The sequence below is a fragment of the Fulvia fulva genome, chromosome 2, assembly GCF_020509005.1.
Source record: "Fulvia fulva chromosome 2, complete sequence".
NCBI classification, from domain to species: Eukaryota; Fungi; Ascomycota; class Dothideomycetes; order Mycosphaerellales; family Mycosphaerellaceae; genus Fulvia; species Fulvia fulva.
Window position 1 is genome coordinate 2,185,933 of NC_063013.1, and position 15,521 is coordinate 2,201,453.

A 15,521-nucleotide genomic window follows, 5' to 3' on the forward strand; every position below is an offset into this window, starting at 1 on the left:
ACACATGGAATATGTGATCGTATGAGATATGTCTATACTGACCGATGAATCGACGCATTCACTTGCGATCACTACCATCAGTGATAATGGCAAGTCGTGATTGAAAAGCAGGGACTGGTTGCGAGACTGTTGTGTTGCATGACACGTGATTGGCCGTCGGCAAATCTCCGGACGCTTGGCACAGCTTGCACTGCGGAGGTCGAAAATGAAGGAAGTTGCGATGGGTTGAACTTCAGCTTCGACGACAGAATTCTGGACACTACTAACACCACACAGCAGTCACGGTACGAACGCATCCTCGGCTCCGAACACTCTGGACGACGTATACTGATTTCCATTGTGAAGATGGTCGCCGCAAAGCCACATGTCCCGATCGTGAAGAAGCGCACTGCGCGCTTCAACCGCCACCAGTCCGATCGCTTCATGCGAGTCGACCCATCATGGAGAAAGCCAAAGGGTATCGACAACCGTGTCCGCAGACGCTTCAGCGGTCAGGCTGCTATGCCAAAGGTGCGTCGAAACGAGGAATGAGAAGATATGGGACATGGGGCAGACATTGAAGGTTGGGAGGAAGAGAACATTGTGTGCTTGGAGACATAAGGAATAGACGCTGACGGACAACTCTTACAGATCGGCTACGGTAGCAACAGGAAGACCCGCCACATGATGCCATCCGGCCACAAGGCCTTCCTCGTGAACAACACCCGCGACCTCGAGCTCCTCCTCATGCACAACCGAACCTACGCCGCAGAGTGAGTACAATCAGAGACACGGAAGGCAGAAAGTCAGAGATACTGACTGTATGATTGCAGGATCGCACACGCCGTGTCCTCGCGCAAGCGGATAGAAATCGTCGCACGTGCCAAGCAGCTTGGTGTCAAGGTCACCAACGGCAAGGCCAAGATCACCACCGAGTCGTAGACGCATACCCCGACATTGAAATGGGACTCTCTACGCTGGCTACGTGACAAGGTGATGGTTGAGCAGGCAGGAATGGGAAACGTCGTCTTACAGGTGCAATTCAATTACGGGATTGCATTTCGTAGCTGGCCATAAACACTGTATGAGCCGGTTTTGTCTGCATGAAAACGCCGCCAACGCCCTCGCTATAGTGCTGCAGTGAAAAGGTACATAGCGCATCAAGTCGTGTGAAAGGAAAGAGAAACAGCATGAACTTTCAGACTTGACTTCCATCAACCTTCTTCCATAGCGCCTGCATCAGCTTGCGAGTTCATCTCTGTCACGTCCTGTGTTGCAGCACTCCAGTACGCCAACACCTGCACCTTGAACTCCGCCATAGCCACACCGAACAGCTTCAGCAGCGCAGTCTGGTGACTGTTCATCTCCTTGCCCTCTTCGCACAACACGTACTCCTGATCCAGAATAACCTTGCCTTTGTCCAATCTTGTCGGCATTCCCCACTTCCTGACAGTGACCTCCAGCGAATGTGGTAGCGGCACATCGTCCTCGATCGGCAACTCTCCACCTCTGCTGTGCACAGTCCCCGCTGGTACTGTGAACGTCCTATCCGCAACCGTCCCAGCCCTCGCGTAATCCACCTCGACGAAGCTCTCAAAGTACTCCAAGATCTCACCCGGTGCCCTATTCGTGCACAACAGTCCCACGTTTCCCTTCAGATGCGGCAACAGCTTGTGGAGTCCTGGGGCGTGCTCGTCTTCTGGTGATGTTCCCAGCGCCTTGGCCATTACTTTTGTCTTGCCGAAGAAGAGACGCGAGTCGCTGAAGTGTTGACGCACGTTTTTGAGGTAGGTGTTGCGCATGTTTTCGACGGAGAAGGTGAAGATGTGGGCATACTCGTCGGCGGCGGCTTGGACTGCGGCGAAGAGGGTTGCATTATTTTCTTTGGTGGCTTTCTTTTGAACGACGGAGGTGTGGACGATGCGGGCGCGTTTTGATTTAGGCATGTTGTCGGGTTGATCGCGATGCGATGGGGCCTAGGTGTGCTGCTCGTTGCTGGACAATGGGTGCTGTACAATGAGTATGAAGTTGTCGTTGTGTGCTACAGCTCTATCGATACAGGCCCAAATTTCTCAAAGAACAAGATAGACTTTAGCGCTAGTGGTGATCCTTGTATCTTGCAACCTCAGGCAAGAACGTTTGACAAGAGTTGAGTGACTTGCTCACACACAGATACGAGCGACCCTGCATTCATGATCAATACCCTGGTCCTACTGTCCATCCACCTCTGGCACAGGAAGCTGAACGACCTGTCCCACCGTATTGCCGTCATTGAATAAGCAGCCACGAAGCTACTTGGCAAGCCACTCCGGCTGTCTCCACCGGCAGCTCGTTTGGACGCGTATTTGCCGTCTGGATGCAGAAGTTCCCAACTACATCATGCCATTCAATGCTGACCTGAGCTGCATGCATCCTCCGAGGCTGCAGTTTGTCGATAATCCTGGCTGACACGCGAGGTCAATTGACCGCTGGAGTGACAGGACAAGACTTGGTGGACGACGCCTCAGTTTTGATTCGTATGGAACAGGGCCTGCAGGACTTTGAACTGCGACGACGACAACATTGTGATCTCGACCTGAAGACATTATGTCGTCGTTTCAACATCAAGCGGCCGATCTGGCAACCAACGGTGCTGCCAATGGACACGAAAAAGCGCCATCCACTGGGCCCATGTCGAGGAGAGACACTGTCAAAGATACGCCGCAATCACGGTCTGAAGCAAAGAAAGCCTCGATACTCGACAAGCTCACATCCCTATGGACCAAGACCGGCATCGACCGCCGGACGTTTATGTCCATGTTCAAGGGTGCACTGGCACCCACCATATCTTTGGCTCTTTACCAGGCAGATGCGTTCGCAGAATACTTCACAACTCTCGGGTATCTTGTAATCATCATGACGGTTCTGCCTGTCGTAATAATGCCGAGAGCCAAATTTCTGCAAACGATGCTAATCAACATCACCTTCGTCTGCTTGGGGTGTGCGATCGCGCTACTGGCCATGTTCTGTGCTGTGAAAGCGAGAGTCAATAGTGTAGGCAATCTCGGGCCTGGAACTGGTGGAGCGGGAACTTCAGGAACAGCAGCTCAAGGCGCAGCTACTGCTCAGTACAATTCTTCTGGCTCGGCAGTGGCTGGACTTTGGCTCTTCGTATTGATATACATCATCAGTGTGGTTCGAGGAAAGAACCCGGCTTATACCATCCCGTGTATCATGTGGGCTGTTTTGGCAAACGTCAGCTTGGCGTACGCCCCTCAATTCAGTACGATGGTCCAAGCGGAGGCCTTTATCCAGAAAATTTTGGCTTCATTCTTGACTGGATTTGCTGTGGCAACGGGCGTATCACTATTGGTGTTCCCCCTGACCAGTCGACAGATTGTCTTCAAGGAGATGACGGGTTATCTATCTGCGATTCGTGGTGCTGTCAAAGCCAACCTTACGTATATGCACAGCCTGGAAGAGACGGACATGTTTGCAGCTCAGAAAACCAATACTGCTGGCGAGAAGCCTCCCCGAAGCAAGGAAGCGCAGGATGTAAAGCAGAAGATGCAAGGACTCGCTGGGCTACACTCCAAGCTGTCCACTGACCTTCCCTTCGCCAAGCGAGAGATAGCTTTGGGCAAGCTTGGTCCTGATGACCTGCAGGAGTTGTTCCGCTTATTTCGATTGGTCATGATACCAACCGCTGGTCTGTCTAGTATGTCGGACATCTTCGATCGTATCGCTGAAGAGCAAGGATGGGACAAATCGGTCGACTATTCCGATGCCACCGTTGAGGAAGCACGCAACGAGGACGAGAAAATGCGTATTGAAGCGGTGAATGAGTGGCACGAACTGATGAAGCTTCTCCGACAGCCGTTTGAGAGCATAACACAGACCATCGATGACGGCCTTTTGCATGTGTTACTCACTCTACAGCTCATACCGCGGCCCAAATGCTCAGACAGCGACGCTGATATCGAGTCAAGCGGTGCAGGGCTGAAGCCGGGCGACAAAGGGTTCACCTCCATCTTCGATCAACAATCGCGCGCCTTCTTGGAAAGCAAAAAGGTCATGCTTCGGGGCTGGTGTCATCTACACGGCATAGATCTTCCGGAGAATTTCTTCGAGAACACCCATCGAGATAACTTCGAAGCGCCAGCATGGATGCAAGAAGGGATTCACTCCGTGCCCCATCGAAGACTGCGGAAGCAGCTTTTCATGTGCCTATACATTGAATTCCTGCTCTTGACCATCAGTAAGCGCCTGCATCAGCTCATGGTTGCTGCCGATCACTTTCGAGACAGTGGCAAGCTGAGCAAGACGCGGCTGGTTGTGCCAGGATATAAGCGGCTACGCAAGTGGTTATTAAGCCTCTTCGTCGAGCGAGAAGATACACACGGAGAAAACGATATGAACGCGAACGACCAGAACACTACCACAGTCTACCTTGGGGATGCCTATAAGAAAAAGAAGGATCCAGAGCACCTGCCTCCACAAAACGCCTGGGAGCATCTCGGCGACCAGCTCAGGAACATTGCGCATTTCTTCGCATCTCCTGCGTCTGTTTTTGGCTTTCGTTGTGCCTGTGCAACCATGACGATCGCCATTGTCAACTATCTACACGACACACAGACGTTCTTCACCACGCAAAGGCTATTCTGGGCGCAGATTATGGTATCCATTGCGATGTCTCCCTCAGCTGGTCAAAGTCTGAGGGGTTTCTTCTTCAGGCTGTTCGGCACTTTCCTAGCTTTGATAGCTGCCTGGCTTGCATACTACATCGTGGACGGCCACACTGCTGGCGTCATCGTTCTGTTCTTCGTCGCACTGCATGGAGGCGTCTACATACTGCTGAAATACCCGCAGTATACACCCATCGGCATGATTAGCCAAGTCACTGTCAGTCTCATCATTGGCTATCAGCTACAGGTACAAAAACTTGGTATAGCAGTTGCTACGTCCAATGGGCAGGCCTACTACCCTATCTACGAGCTTGGTCCTATCAGACTCGCTACGGTTGCCGTGGGCCTCTTCGTTGCTTGGATATGGACGATCTTTCCTTATCCTATCTCGGAGCACAACCAAGTGCGCAAGAACCTTGGGTCTGCGCTCTATCTGCTGGCCAACTACTATAGCGTAACCCACGAGACCGTTCGTCTGCGGCTTCGCGGTGAGATGGGCAACATGGCCCTGGAAGACAGCCCTGGCCGAAGACTAGACAAAGCACGAAACAAGCTCTTCGGCAAGGCCAACCTTGCAATTCAAGGTCTGCGCGCTCAGTCTGCATTCCTCAAATTCGATATACCGATAGGCGGCAAATTCCCGAGAAAACAGTATCAAGCCATCGTTAACCAACTGCAGTCGATTCTGGACTTCATGTCGTTGATCAGCTTGGCCTCTTATAGTTTCACGGAGTTGCGCATTGAAGGGGAAGAACAGCACGGACTGCAGTGGCTACATAGCTTCGAGAAGCTGGCAGGCTCAGCACAGTTCACATCGGAGCAAGTCACGACTCTGTTGTCTTTGATGTCTGCTGCCATTGACAATGGCCAAGCTCTTCCGCCGTATCTGAAAGTGCCAGAGCCATTTTCTTTGGCGCAGAAATTGGACGAGATGGACAAGGACATACTAAGCGTTCGACACATCGCAGAACCAGGCTACGCAAGCTTCTCCACCGTGCAGATCGGTACAAGATTCATACACGATGACTTACGAAAGCTGGTTGCCCTGGTTAAGGAGCTCGTGGGAGAGCTTGACTTCTCGTATCACATTGTCAGCACTCAGGATCCGGCGCGCAACGAGTCTGAAGTGACCTTGGTTTACACTAAGACCAATCCAGAGATGCGAACCAAGCAAGATTGAGAAGGTCAGTCTTCGGACGTTTCTATGCTCGCTGCAGACATCAGACCTGGCCTGCCCACGTTGTACAATAGTATACCACGAGCGCTGTATCTCATAGTGAGCTACAACGTGCTGTGGTGACCTCGGTGCCGTCCTCATGTGACCTTATAAGCTGGACCCACTTTCCTGCCGATCACTTCATCTTGCCTAAGCTTTCTTTAGCGATGGTTAAGCTCGCGACCTGCAGTGCCTAACACGATGACACGGCTATAGCTCCTCGACACTTCCCCGAGCCCCAGTAAGCCGACCGAGCCCCATCATTTGCCGCCCACTTTGATGAGCTTTGATTGACTTCAATGCACATTGCACCTCGAAGACCCCCTAGCATCTATTGTTTTGCGCGCACTCGAGCCGGCAACGAGTAGGAGTGGGGGCCCTTACGAGGCAGGGGTAGGGGCCCCGCCGATGTGCCCTCCCCGAGGCGCAACGGCGACGTGCAAGATAGTCGATGTTGATAAGATTTGATGGAAATTTGATTGACAGCTGGGGCTCGGTCGGCTTACTGGGGCTCGGGGAAGTGTCGAGGGCTATAGCTTCATGACGTCGATTCTCGCTGCGAGATTGAACCGGCGCGGCAAGCATTGGCAAGAACATAGCGCACATCTTCATGCAAGTGCGTGCTTGATCTGAAAGGTTCATTAGCCGGCCGTGCTTCTCAGAAGAATTTGAAGATCCGCAGCAGCAGTAGCACACAAGATGGTGAACATCACCTCCGTCGGCCTCTTGAGACTGGCCACGAGCTTCGAATACGCCTACAGCCTCCAAGCAATCACCAATGCTTCCACGGACCATGTCTCGTTCATCTCGTACGATCCCTCCTTCATCACCGATGTTGTCGGAAACAACGCGACGCAGGAGCTAGTAGCTGTTGTTCCGTGGGATGCATTTCACGAGGCTGGAGTCTACAATATAGATATTTCATTAAGCTGTTGTAGTGCCCTTTGGCCTATGCAGCTATGCTATCTTGTTTTCGTATGTACAGAGGGGAAACCGTGTTGGTGAAAACCCCTCCTCCTTCCCGCCTGTCTTTTCCCCCTCGTTGTCGTCTTAGATTTCCCTTGTTGAGGGTACGCTAGTGTCATGGGCCTGCCCTGATGACTACCCTATCTGCAACCCCCCTAGCTTCCGCCTCTTGTCCATCCACTCCTCCGTCTCGCTAGCGAGGCTAAACTGCTGGAGGTATCCCTACTGTAGTATCTACCGAGAGATTCGGCGAATGTTGCCTTTGTCCCTAATGATTGACTTGTAGTCTCTCCTTCCCGCTTGGTGCCTCCAATCTCCCCTGCCTCTCGCCCACTGCGGGCATCGTAGTAGCATATGTTCTGGGTTTTGCGATAGGTAGCCACACTGGCAGGCTGGGCTTTGGATGTCTAGTACGCGTCTCCTGAACAGGTAGGCCCTTAATCCAATATGTTCGGACCTGATTTGGATCGCTATGCTTGCTTCGGCCCTTGTCAGGTCCCTATATAGCTAGTAATTGTGTCTCTAGAAGGCTCGGAGTACTATCAGGCCTGTTGTCTTAGGGGGCTTCCTTTTCCAGTCCTACTCCTATAGGCAGCTCGCTATCTATTCCGCTATACTTTGAGTCTTAGCCTTGCTCCCGCCGGCCTGGCGAGTCCTACGCTCCTCCTCTTTTCGTGCTAGCTATTCGGTGCTTGTCTGTACGGCCGTAAAGGTAGTAAGGTCATCCTCTTTTTGGCTTGTCCTATGTCCGGCCCCTCTCCGGTAGCGGCTTTCTATCTTGTTCTTTGCCTCCTAGATCGTAGTTTGTACTAGGTAATCTGTCGTCTTTACCGCGTATTGAATTCTTATTCCCCGGATATATTAGCCGATTAGTAGTGTTCCCGTCTCCATTTCTACCGTACTTATTAACGTTGTCTTATATACGCCTAGTATCCTACGTAGGTTGCCTACCTATATCCTATTTAGGGGTTACTCTATCCGTTTCGGGATCGGCTTACCTACGCCTCCTATTCCCTAAATCTATACCCCGTATAACATAGCTAGTCTGACGATCGCCTTATATATTACTCTTACCTTGTCGAATGTTACTCCCTATATAGACGCCGTAAGCCTCTTTATCGAGGCTTTGTTAACTTACGCTCGACTCTAGGCTTTCTTAATCTATACGTTCTAGCTTAGCTTCGGGTCGAGCTAGATCCCTAGTACTCGTAGCTCCGCTAATAGCTTAGTCTCGTAGCCTTAGATTCTTACCGCCGCCTTTATGTTATAGTATGTTCTCGCTTTACTAAAGTGTATAAGTTAGTACTTTTTAGGGGCGAACCGGGTACTATACTTCTTTACCTACTCCTCGCATTTCTTATACCTATCTTTAAGGAGGCGACAGTTCTCCTCTATCGAGTCTGACTAGGCTAGAATGTTTATGTCGTCTATAAATACCGATACTAAGGTTTACGGAGAGATGAGTAGGGGGATTAGATCAGACATAAATATTAGAAATAGGATAGGGGAGAGAGTAGATCCCTAAGGTATTCTAGTCTCTACCTTTACCGGGTCGGACGTATACCTTCCTAGGACTAGGTATATCGTCCGTTCCTAGAGAAAGGAGTAGACGAACGTCGTTACCTACTAGGGGATGCCTTTCTACTATAGGATATATATTGTTAAATAGGTACGAGTTACGTAGTAGTAGAAGACGGCGGATCATACGAAAGACGAAGAAGGACCTAATAGGATAGCGTGTATCTATATATAGTATCGCCGGTGTTAGTATAGGTGTTTTAGGAGGGACAGCTATACTTAGGACTTGACTAGCAAGCCCTAATTACTAATCCCCCTAAGCACCTAATGTTGACCCTATGACCTACATATTCTTAACATATATTAGCCTTTAGTATAAGACGTTGTCGAAGGCCCCTACAATATCGAGGGATAGTAAGGACGCCGCTCGGTTCCTACCGTAGTACTAGAGGGTCTGAATTTACTCCGTAATTAGCTCTATTACTATTAGTGTCGATCGCTAGCTTCTTCCCCCTATCTATATTACTAGGAGTACGTAGTTGTCCTCGGTAAGCTACGTAAGTCTCTAGGCTACTATCTTTTCTAGGACCTTCCCTATCGTATTTAGAAGTGCTATTAGTCTATACGATTTAGGCTAAGTATAGTCCTCCTTCTATAGCTTACGTAGCACTACTATTATAGACTCTCTATACGGCTTCGGGTGATACCCTAGCCGTAGGTACGCGGTAAATAGGTTTATAAGGCTCGGCGCGATCTCTTCTCTATACTCTTTTAGTAGTATATTTAGTATCCTATCTAGGCCTAGGGCTTTTCGTCCTTTTAGCTTACTTATAACTCCTATTACTATATTAGAGCTAACCGCCTAATCTATATCTAGGGATTCCGGGTATATACTCGGGTCGATATCCGTAAGGTCTACCTCTACTTACGTCGAAAAGAAATGGTCGGCTAATACTTTTGCCTTGCCCCGGGCTATAGTATAGGTAATCCCTTCGCGGTCTACAATTAGAGAAAAGTAAGGGGTTCGTTACTCTTTAGGTAGTCGTACCTATTTAGCTAGTCTCTATATCTATTCCGGGTTTTCTATAACGAGCCCGATCGTCGCTCTCTAGTCCTATAGCTTACCGCGTCTTATCTATGCCTTCTTCTCTTATATCGCGCGACAGTATTACCCCTACGTCTCTTAGGTATGCTCCTTCGTCTACTGTTACCTTGCCCTTCTAGCCTCCTTTACCTTCGTAGAGTATTTAGGGGTCTAGAAGGCCTTCTACTACGTTAAGGGCCGGAGTAACGGCGTATATTGTTCCGCTAGTACAAATCAATAGTATCTTCGTATGTTCACTAATAAGGCATAGGGACGGCGCTAATCGATCTCTACGCCAAAACAAGACACATTCGAAAGCTCTTATCAAGGCTATTCTAACGATATACAAAGCAGGCCACTACCCCTAGGACTAAGGGAGTTCTACCTCATTTAATCTAGACAGCTTGAAGCTCTCTTCACCCTGTTTCTTCAGCTCTAAACGCCGCGGAGGTGCCTAGCTACATTAGGCAACTCCTAGGCAATAGTAGCCTAGGCTACGGCACTAACGGCGCCTACGACCCTATAGGCGAAGCCCCCCTAAGACAACTAGTAGCAACTTATAGAGGACGCAAAAAGTATAGAAACTAACGATCAGCTCCCTTACCGGTCTCTATAGGTAATGATCACTTAGCTACGTACGGCGCTTATACTGTCGTATTACCGAGGGCAATAAGAAATAAGGACGACGTCCTAGGCGATTAGTAAGGCCACCCGGAATTAACACCCCTATAGCTAGGCATCGGTCGCGGCATCGATACTAGGCCCCCGCCTAACGCACGATATAGTTACGATCCGTATTGTAGTAAAGGAAGACTAGGCCGAAGTTGCGAAGCTATCGAACAAGGAGCTCGCCTAACGAATTAACTAACTAGGGGTAGTCGTAGTGAACTAATAGTCTAACGGCACTCTACAGATCTATACTAGCTCTACTACTACTAGGAGGCACCTAGAGGCATAGCTATAGTAGGCATCTAAGGTTGCGGCATTAGCGAAGGTCTTAACGAAACAATTTACGATCCTAGTCTACGACATACCTAAGGAGTTTGACCTAACTAACTAGGGTTACCTACGCGCTCTCTAAGAGGACAACCCGGTTACTCTTAACTCTCTAATCCAGAAGGCGACTTAGCTCTATAGGAAATAGCTAGAAGGCAAGAAGGCCTCGGCGCTAATAGTATAGCTATAAGACGCGAAAGCGGCAGATCTAGCGATAGAACAAGGCCTAGTCTAGTAATATAGCCTTAAGATAGTAGAAAAGCACTCCTTATCCTTTCGTGTCCTCTAATGCTTTAAATACTAACAGTATAGACACCAAACCTACACGTATACAAATAAGTAGGCCTGCTCGAACTGTATAGGAGACTATATGTCTAGGGACTATATATCGACTACGAGACGGTATACGAACTGTCCGGGGCACTACCTATCGTATAGTACGGAATGCCTATAGCGGAAACTAGCGAAAAACAAGGCAATCACAAACAGAACCGTCGCCCTAAGATTCTACGGCGACCGTAAGGCTAGCCTATACCGGAACTAACTAGCGGCGGTCGGGCATAAGCGCCCTAGGGCCGAGAACGATATAAAGGATGCGTAACCTAGGGCGTACGGGAGGCCACGTGCTCTACTAGCTACGGCGAGGGAATCTAACTAGGCCCGGCTCCCCTTTAGTACATAGCCGATAGGCGTAGACTAGGACGTATAGGGCAGTAGGACATAGGACGATATAGAGGAAATGATTGTCGATACCGATGACTAGCCTCGACACGCTTAGCATTATCTAGTATAACGTCAACTATAGTAAGGATATAGTCTAGAACTATTTCCTATACGAGGCGGACCCGCGCGTCTACTACGTCCTTATAATCTAGGAGCTATAGATTAACCCGCACTATAAGAGACTAACGACCTACAAGTTACTAGGCTATACGACATGCCTACGAGGCGACGGCAGACCCCGTACGTGCTTCTATATTAACAAGGACATACTAGAATCCGACTAGGAGGTAGTGTACTACGTAGACGAAGAAGGCGGGGGCGATATTACCTCCCTCTACGTAGGTAGCACCTAGATACACAACCTATATATATAACCGCTAGCCTCGAGGTCTAGCCGCGACCTAGGGGTCTACAGACACCTAGACAGTACGCTTAAGAGACAAGGGTACCACATCGTAGTAGGAGACTTTAATATACACCACCCTTCCTAGGAAAGCCTTATATAGCCGTACCCTATAGCCGACGAAGTACTCGACTTGATGGCGAGCAACGCAATTGCCCTTAATACCCCGAAGGACCTAGGTACCTAGAAGAGAGGGGGACTCTAAGGCACGATCGACCTCTCCTAGATCTTAGATAGCTACTACTATACGGTAACCTACTATAGGATCGAACATGAACTCGAGGCGTCGTTAGACTATATACTAGTTAGGACCTCTATTACGACATAGATATAACGTACACTAGCGAGAACCCCTAAGCTAAACTAGGGAAAGGCCTACTAGGCCAACATCTAGGCGTACCTCGATGACTCTAAGAGGCTAGTCTAGATCGCGTAGTAGCAATACAATAGTAAAGACGAGATAGACGAAGTAGTCTAGGGGTTGATAGACGAAATAAGAAAAGCGACCTCACTTTACGTTCCGCTTGCCTAACTAACGATATAGTCTAAACTATACTAGACGCCGGAGTACACTACGGTAGTAAGAGAAGTAAGGAGAGCCCGCCGGGTATAGACGAGCAGCTATAGCGAGGAGGCCTAGAACGTATATAGGGAGGCATACTAACAGAAGAAAGCTATAATACGGAGGGAGAAAGCAGTCGGCTAGAGGGCTATAGTAGAAGAAATCGCCGGCAAGCTAGAGAGGATGTAGAAGCTAGCGAAATGGGCCCGACAGGACCCTATACAGGGCCCCTCCTTCTCTATCCTAGCGCTACAATCGCCTAGTAGCCCGGTTAGCGACCCCGAGGCTAAGGCGCGTCTACTAGCTAGCAAGTTCTTCCCGCCCCTAGTCGAGGCTAATCTAAGCGACATAAATAGCTCTACTCCCCTAGCTCCTAGTATCGCGGTCTAATAGGAGGTGTCCGAGGGAGAAGTTACCGCTATACTAAGGAAGTTGCCGGCGAAGAAAGCCCCGGGGCCGGATAGGATCCTAAACGAGCTACTAAAGAAGTGTAGAGATCAACTAGCCCTAGTAGTTATAGCGATCTTTAACGCCTGCCTACAGACCGGGTACTACCCGATAGCTTTTAAACAATCGACGACAGTGGTCCTACGTAAGCCGTAGAAGGAAGACTATACGTAGGTGAAGTCGTACCGCCTAATTGCGCTCCTTAATACTCTTAGGAAGGCGCTTAAGAAGCTGGTTATAACGAGACTCTCCGAGGCGGTAGAGGAACACTCCCTACTCCCGGACACCTAGATAGGTACGCGCCTATAGCGATCGACGCTATCCGCGATAGAACTTATCACCTCTTAGGTAAAGGCCATCTAGTATAAGAATAGGGATAAGGTAGCTTCCTTACTTAGCCTAGACATATCGGGAGCCTTCGACTACGTGTTATACCCGCGGCTACTCTACATCCTAAGGTCGAAGGGACTCCCTAAGTGGCTTGTCAACTTCGTACGGTCCTACCTCCAAAACCGTAGTACGTCGATCCTAGTCGGCTAGTATAGAAGCCCATTTTAAGTAGTCTATACTAGAATCCCGTAAGGCTTAACGCTAGTACCTATTCTGTTCCTCTTCTTTATAGCGACGCTACTCCTAGCCCTAGAATCCTAGAACACCGCTACGAGCGGCTTCGTAGACGACATAAACATCCTAGCGTAGTCTTCCTCGACTAAGGAGAACTGTAGGCTACTAGAAGAGAAGCATAAGATCTACGAGGACTAGGCTAGGAGGTACGGGGCTCGGTTTGCCCTAGAAAAGTACAATCTAATACACTTTACGCGCCGGCCACGGTTCTATAATATATAAGCTTCTATCTAGATATAGGGGCACACGACTAACCCGGCAAATCAGCTTAGGATCCTCGGACTATAGGTAGACCCGGCGCTACGGTAGAGGAAGTACGTATAGGTAATATTACGGAAAGCTGAACAGAATATAGTATTATACTAGAGGCTTACTACGTCTATATAGGGGGCGGACTTCCGGCAGTTACGACTTCTATATACGGCTATTATACGGCCGGTCCTTACCTATAGTAGCCAAGTGTAGTCCTTAGGCGAGAGGGCCTACCTATCGAAGGGACTCGTCGCGCCGCTAGCGAAGATCCAAAACTAATGCCTAAGGAAGGTCACCGGGGCATATAAGTCGATACTAACGAGAATACTTAAGTACGAGACCGCTATACCGCCGATCGACCTATACATCTAGGGACTACGGACCTCCTACTTAGGCAAGTCGGTACAGTACCTAGTATAGAAGGTCATCGCTAGTATAGTCGTAAGGGCCCGCGAATCAGTACTAGCGTATAGGGGCATTCGACCCGGAAACGAGCCGAACTACCGGGCAAGGGACGAACAGCTAGTAATATAATAGGAAGGTAAGAAATCGTTTATAGAGCAAATATAGAAAGAGAGGTGGAACAACTAGGTTGTAGGGCATAGTAGACGCCCTTAGCTAGCGGGACAACCTAAGGAATAGTTAGCTACAAAATCCGCGGTTAAGCACCCCCCGAAGCTTATCTACTACCGCCTTACGAGGGTATAGAGTAGTATAGCAACCTAACTACGAAGCGAACACATCGGCCTCTAGGGGTACCTATTATAGAGGAAGGTTCTAGGATATACGAATACTAGCTGCCCCTACGGCTATCGCTCCTAGAACGTACGGCACGTACTCCTCGTCTGTCCGAGATAGTCGCTAGGAAGGGGGGAGTAGATAGCAAAGGCGAGGAACCGGACGATTAGGGCACTTCTTAACAACGCTAAGGACCTACGGCGTATTACGAACTAGATACTAGAGAAGGGCTAGCTAGAGCAGTACCGCCTAGTAGGAGCAGTATAGGAAGAGAGGATACGACGTAGCGCGACGAGACCGGCTAGGAGCGGGGGCTAACGGGGTAGTAACATAGACTACGTACGTTCAGAGGGAAAGCTAAACTAGACAAGGAGTAGTCGGGGGCGGGAAGGGTTTTCACCTATTCGGGTTTCCCTTTGTACATAACAATAGATATATACCTATATAGGCCGGATAGGGTCCTAGAACAGGGGAATAACAAATCTATCTATCTATCTATATTGTTCCGCTACTTATTATATAACCGAGGTAATCTGTTCCGCTACTTGATCTAGCTAAGCTATCGTCTCGAGTTCTCTATACTATAGTAGGTTCGCTATTAGGAAGCCTCTTATATCGTCCTAGCGTGCCTTCTTCTAGTTACGGCGTAGTTCGCTTACTAGCTCCTCTATCGCCTTCACCCCTAGCGTCGTTTAAATAGATAGATAGATATTTCATTAAGCTGTTATAGTGCCCTTTGGCCTATATAGCTATACTATCTTATTTTCGTATATATAGAGGGGAAACCGTATTAGTGAAAACCCCTCCTCCTTCCCGCCTATCTTTTCCCTCTAGTTATCGTCTTAAATTTCCCTTATTAGGGGTACGCTAGTATTCTAGGCCTGCCCTAATAACTACCCTATCTACAACCCCCCTAGCTTCCGCCTCTTGTCTATCTACTCCTCCGTCTCGCTAGCGAGGCTAAACTACTAGAGGTATCTATACTATAGTATCTACCGAGAGATTCGGCGAATATTGTTAAATAGGTACGGGTAGATAGTAGCGGAGTAGAGTAAGAGATCAATCTTTAACTGACTAATAGCACGAGCATGTAGCAATATATCAGGAACTAATGTGTTGATTGTGTTGGATGTCTATCTAAGCTAAAGGGGAGAGAAGGTATCTCCCTATAAGCTGAGTTATCGTGGATGCCTCAGGCTGCTAGATCACTTCCTGATTGTTGACTCCCTTTGAGATACTACATCTTAACACTCCTACTCATCTCGTATAGGAGGTTACAGTCTGCTCACTTCCTGTCAATAGTACTTAGACCTTTTTATGACAGGTTCAGCTGGCTTACAAACCTCTAG

General features: G+C 49.0%; 4 protein-coding genes across 4 annotated transcripts; 2 read left to right on the top strand and 2 right to left on the bottom strand.

The window, feature by feature from the left end:
- Nucleotides 1-201: 201 nt before the first annotated feature.
- CLAFUR5_02894 (60S ribosomal protein L32) lies at nt 202-921 on the top strand (the record flags this gene model as incomplete). Its single annotated transcript, XM_047902042.1, has 3 exons — nt 202-510; nt 631-752; nt 813-921. Coding segments are annotated over 3 exons (540 nt in total), but the record flags the coding sequence as incomplete, so codon positions are not given.
- Nucleotides 922-1,193: 272 nt separating this feature from the next.
- On the bottom strand, nt 1,194-1,925 carry CLAFUR5_02895 (Ribosome assembly factor mrt4; the record flags this gene model as incomplete). Its single annotated transcript, XM_047902043.1, has 1 exon — nt 1,194-1,925. One exon carries the CDS (start codon nt 1,923-1,925, stop codon nt 1,194-1,196), a length of 732 nt encoding a protein of 243 aa, XP_047757986.1.
- A 640-nt stretch (nt 1,926-2,565) lies between these two features.
- CLAFUR5_02896 (uncharacterized protein) lies at nt 2,566-5,823 on the top strand (the record flags this gene model as incomplete). Its single annotated transcript, XM_047902044.1, has 1 exon — nt 2,566-5,823. One exon carries the CDS (start codon nt 2,566-2,568, stop codon nt 5,821-5,823), a length of 3,258 nt encoding a protein of 1,085 aa, XP_047757985.1.
- A 644-nt stretch (nt 5,824-6,467) lies between these two features.
- CLAFUR5_20148 (uncharacterized protein) lies at nt 6,468-6,654 on the bottom strand (the record flags this gene model as incomplete). The annotated part of the gene is made up of 2 exons (XM_059462985.1): nt 6,468-6,488; nt 6,556-6,654. The coding sequence occupies 2 exons, from the start codon at nt 6,652-6,654 to the stop codon at nt 6,468-6,470; spliced, it is 120 nt and encodes a 39-aa protein (XP_059318892.1).
- Between the last annotated feature and the right edge of the window lie 8,867 nt (nt 6,655-15,521).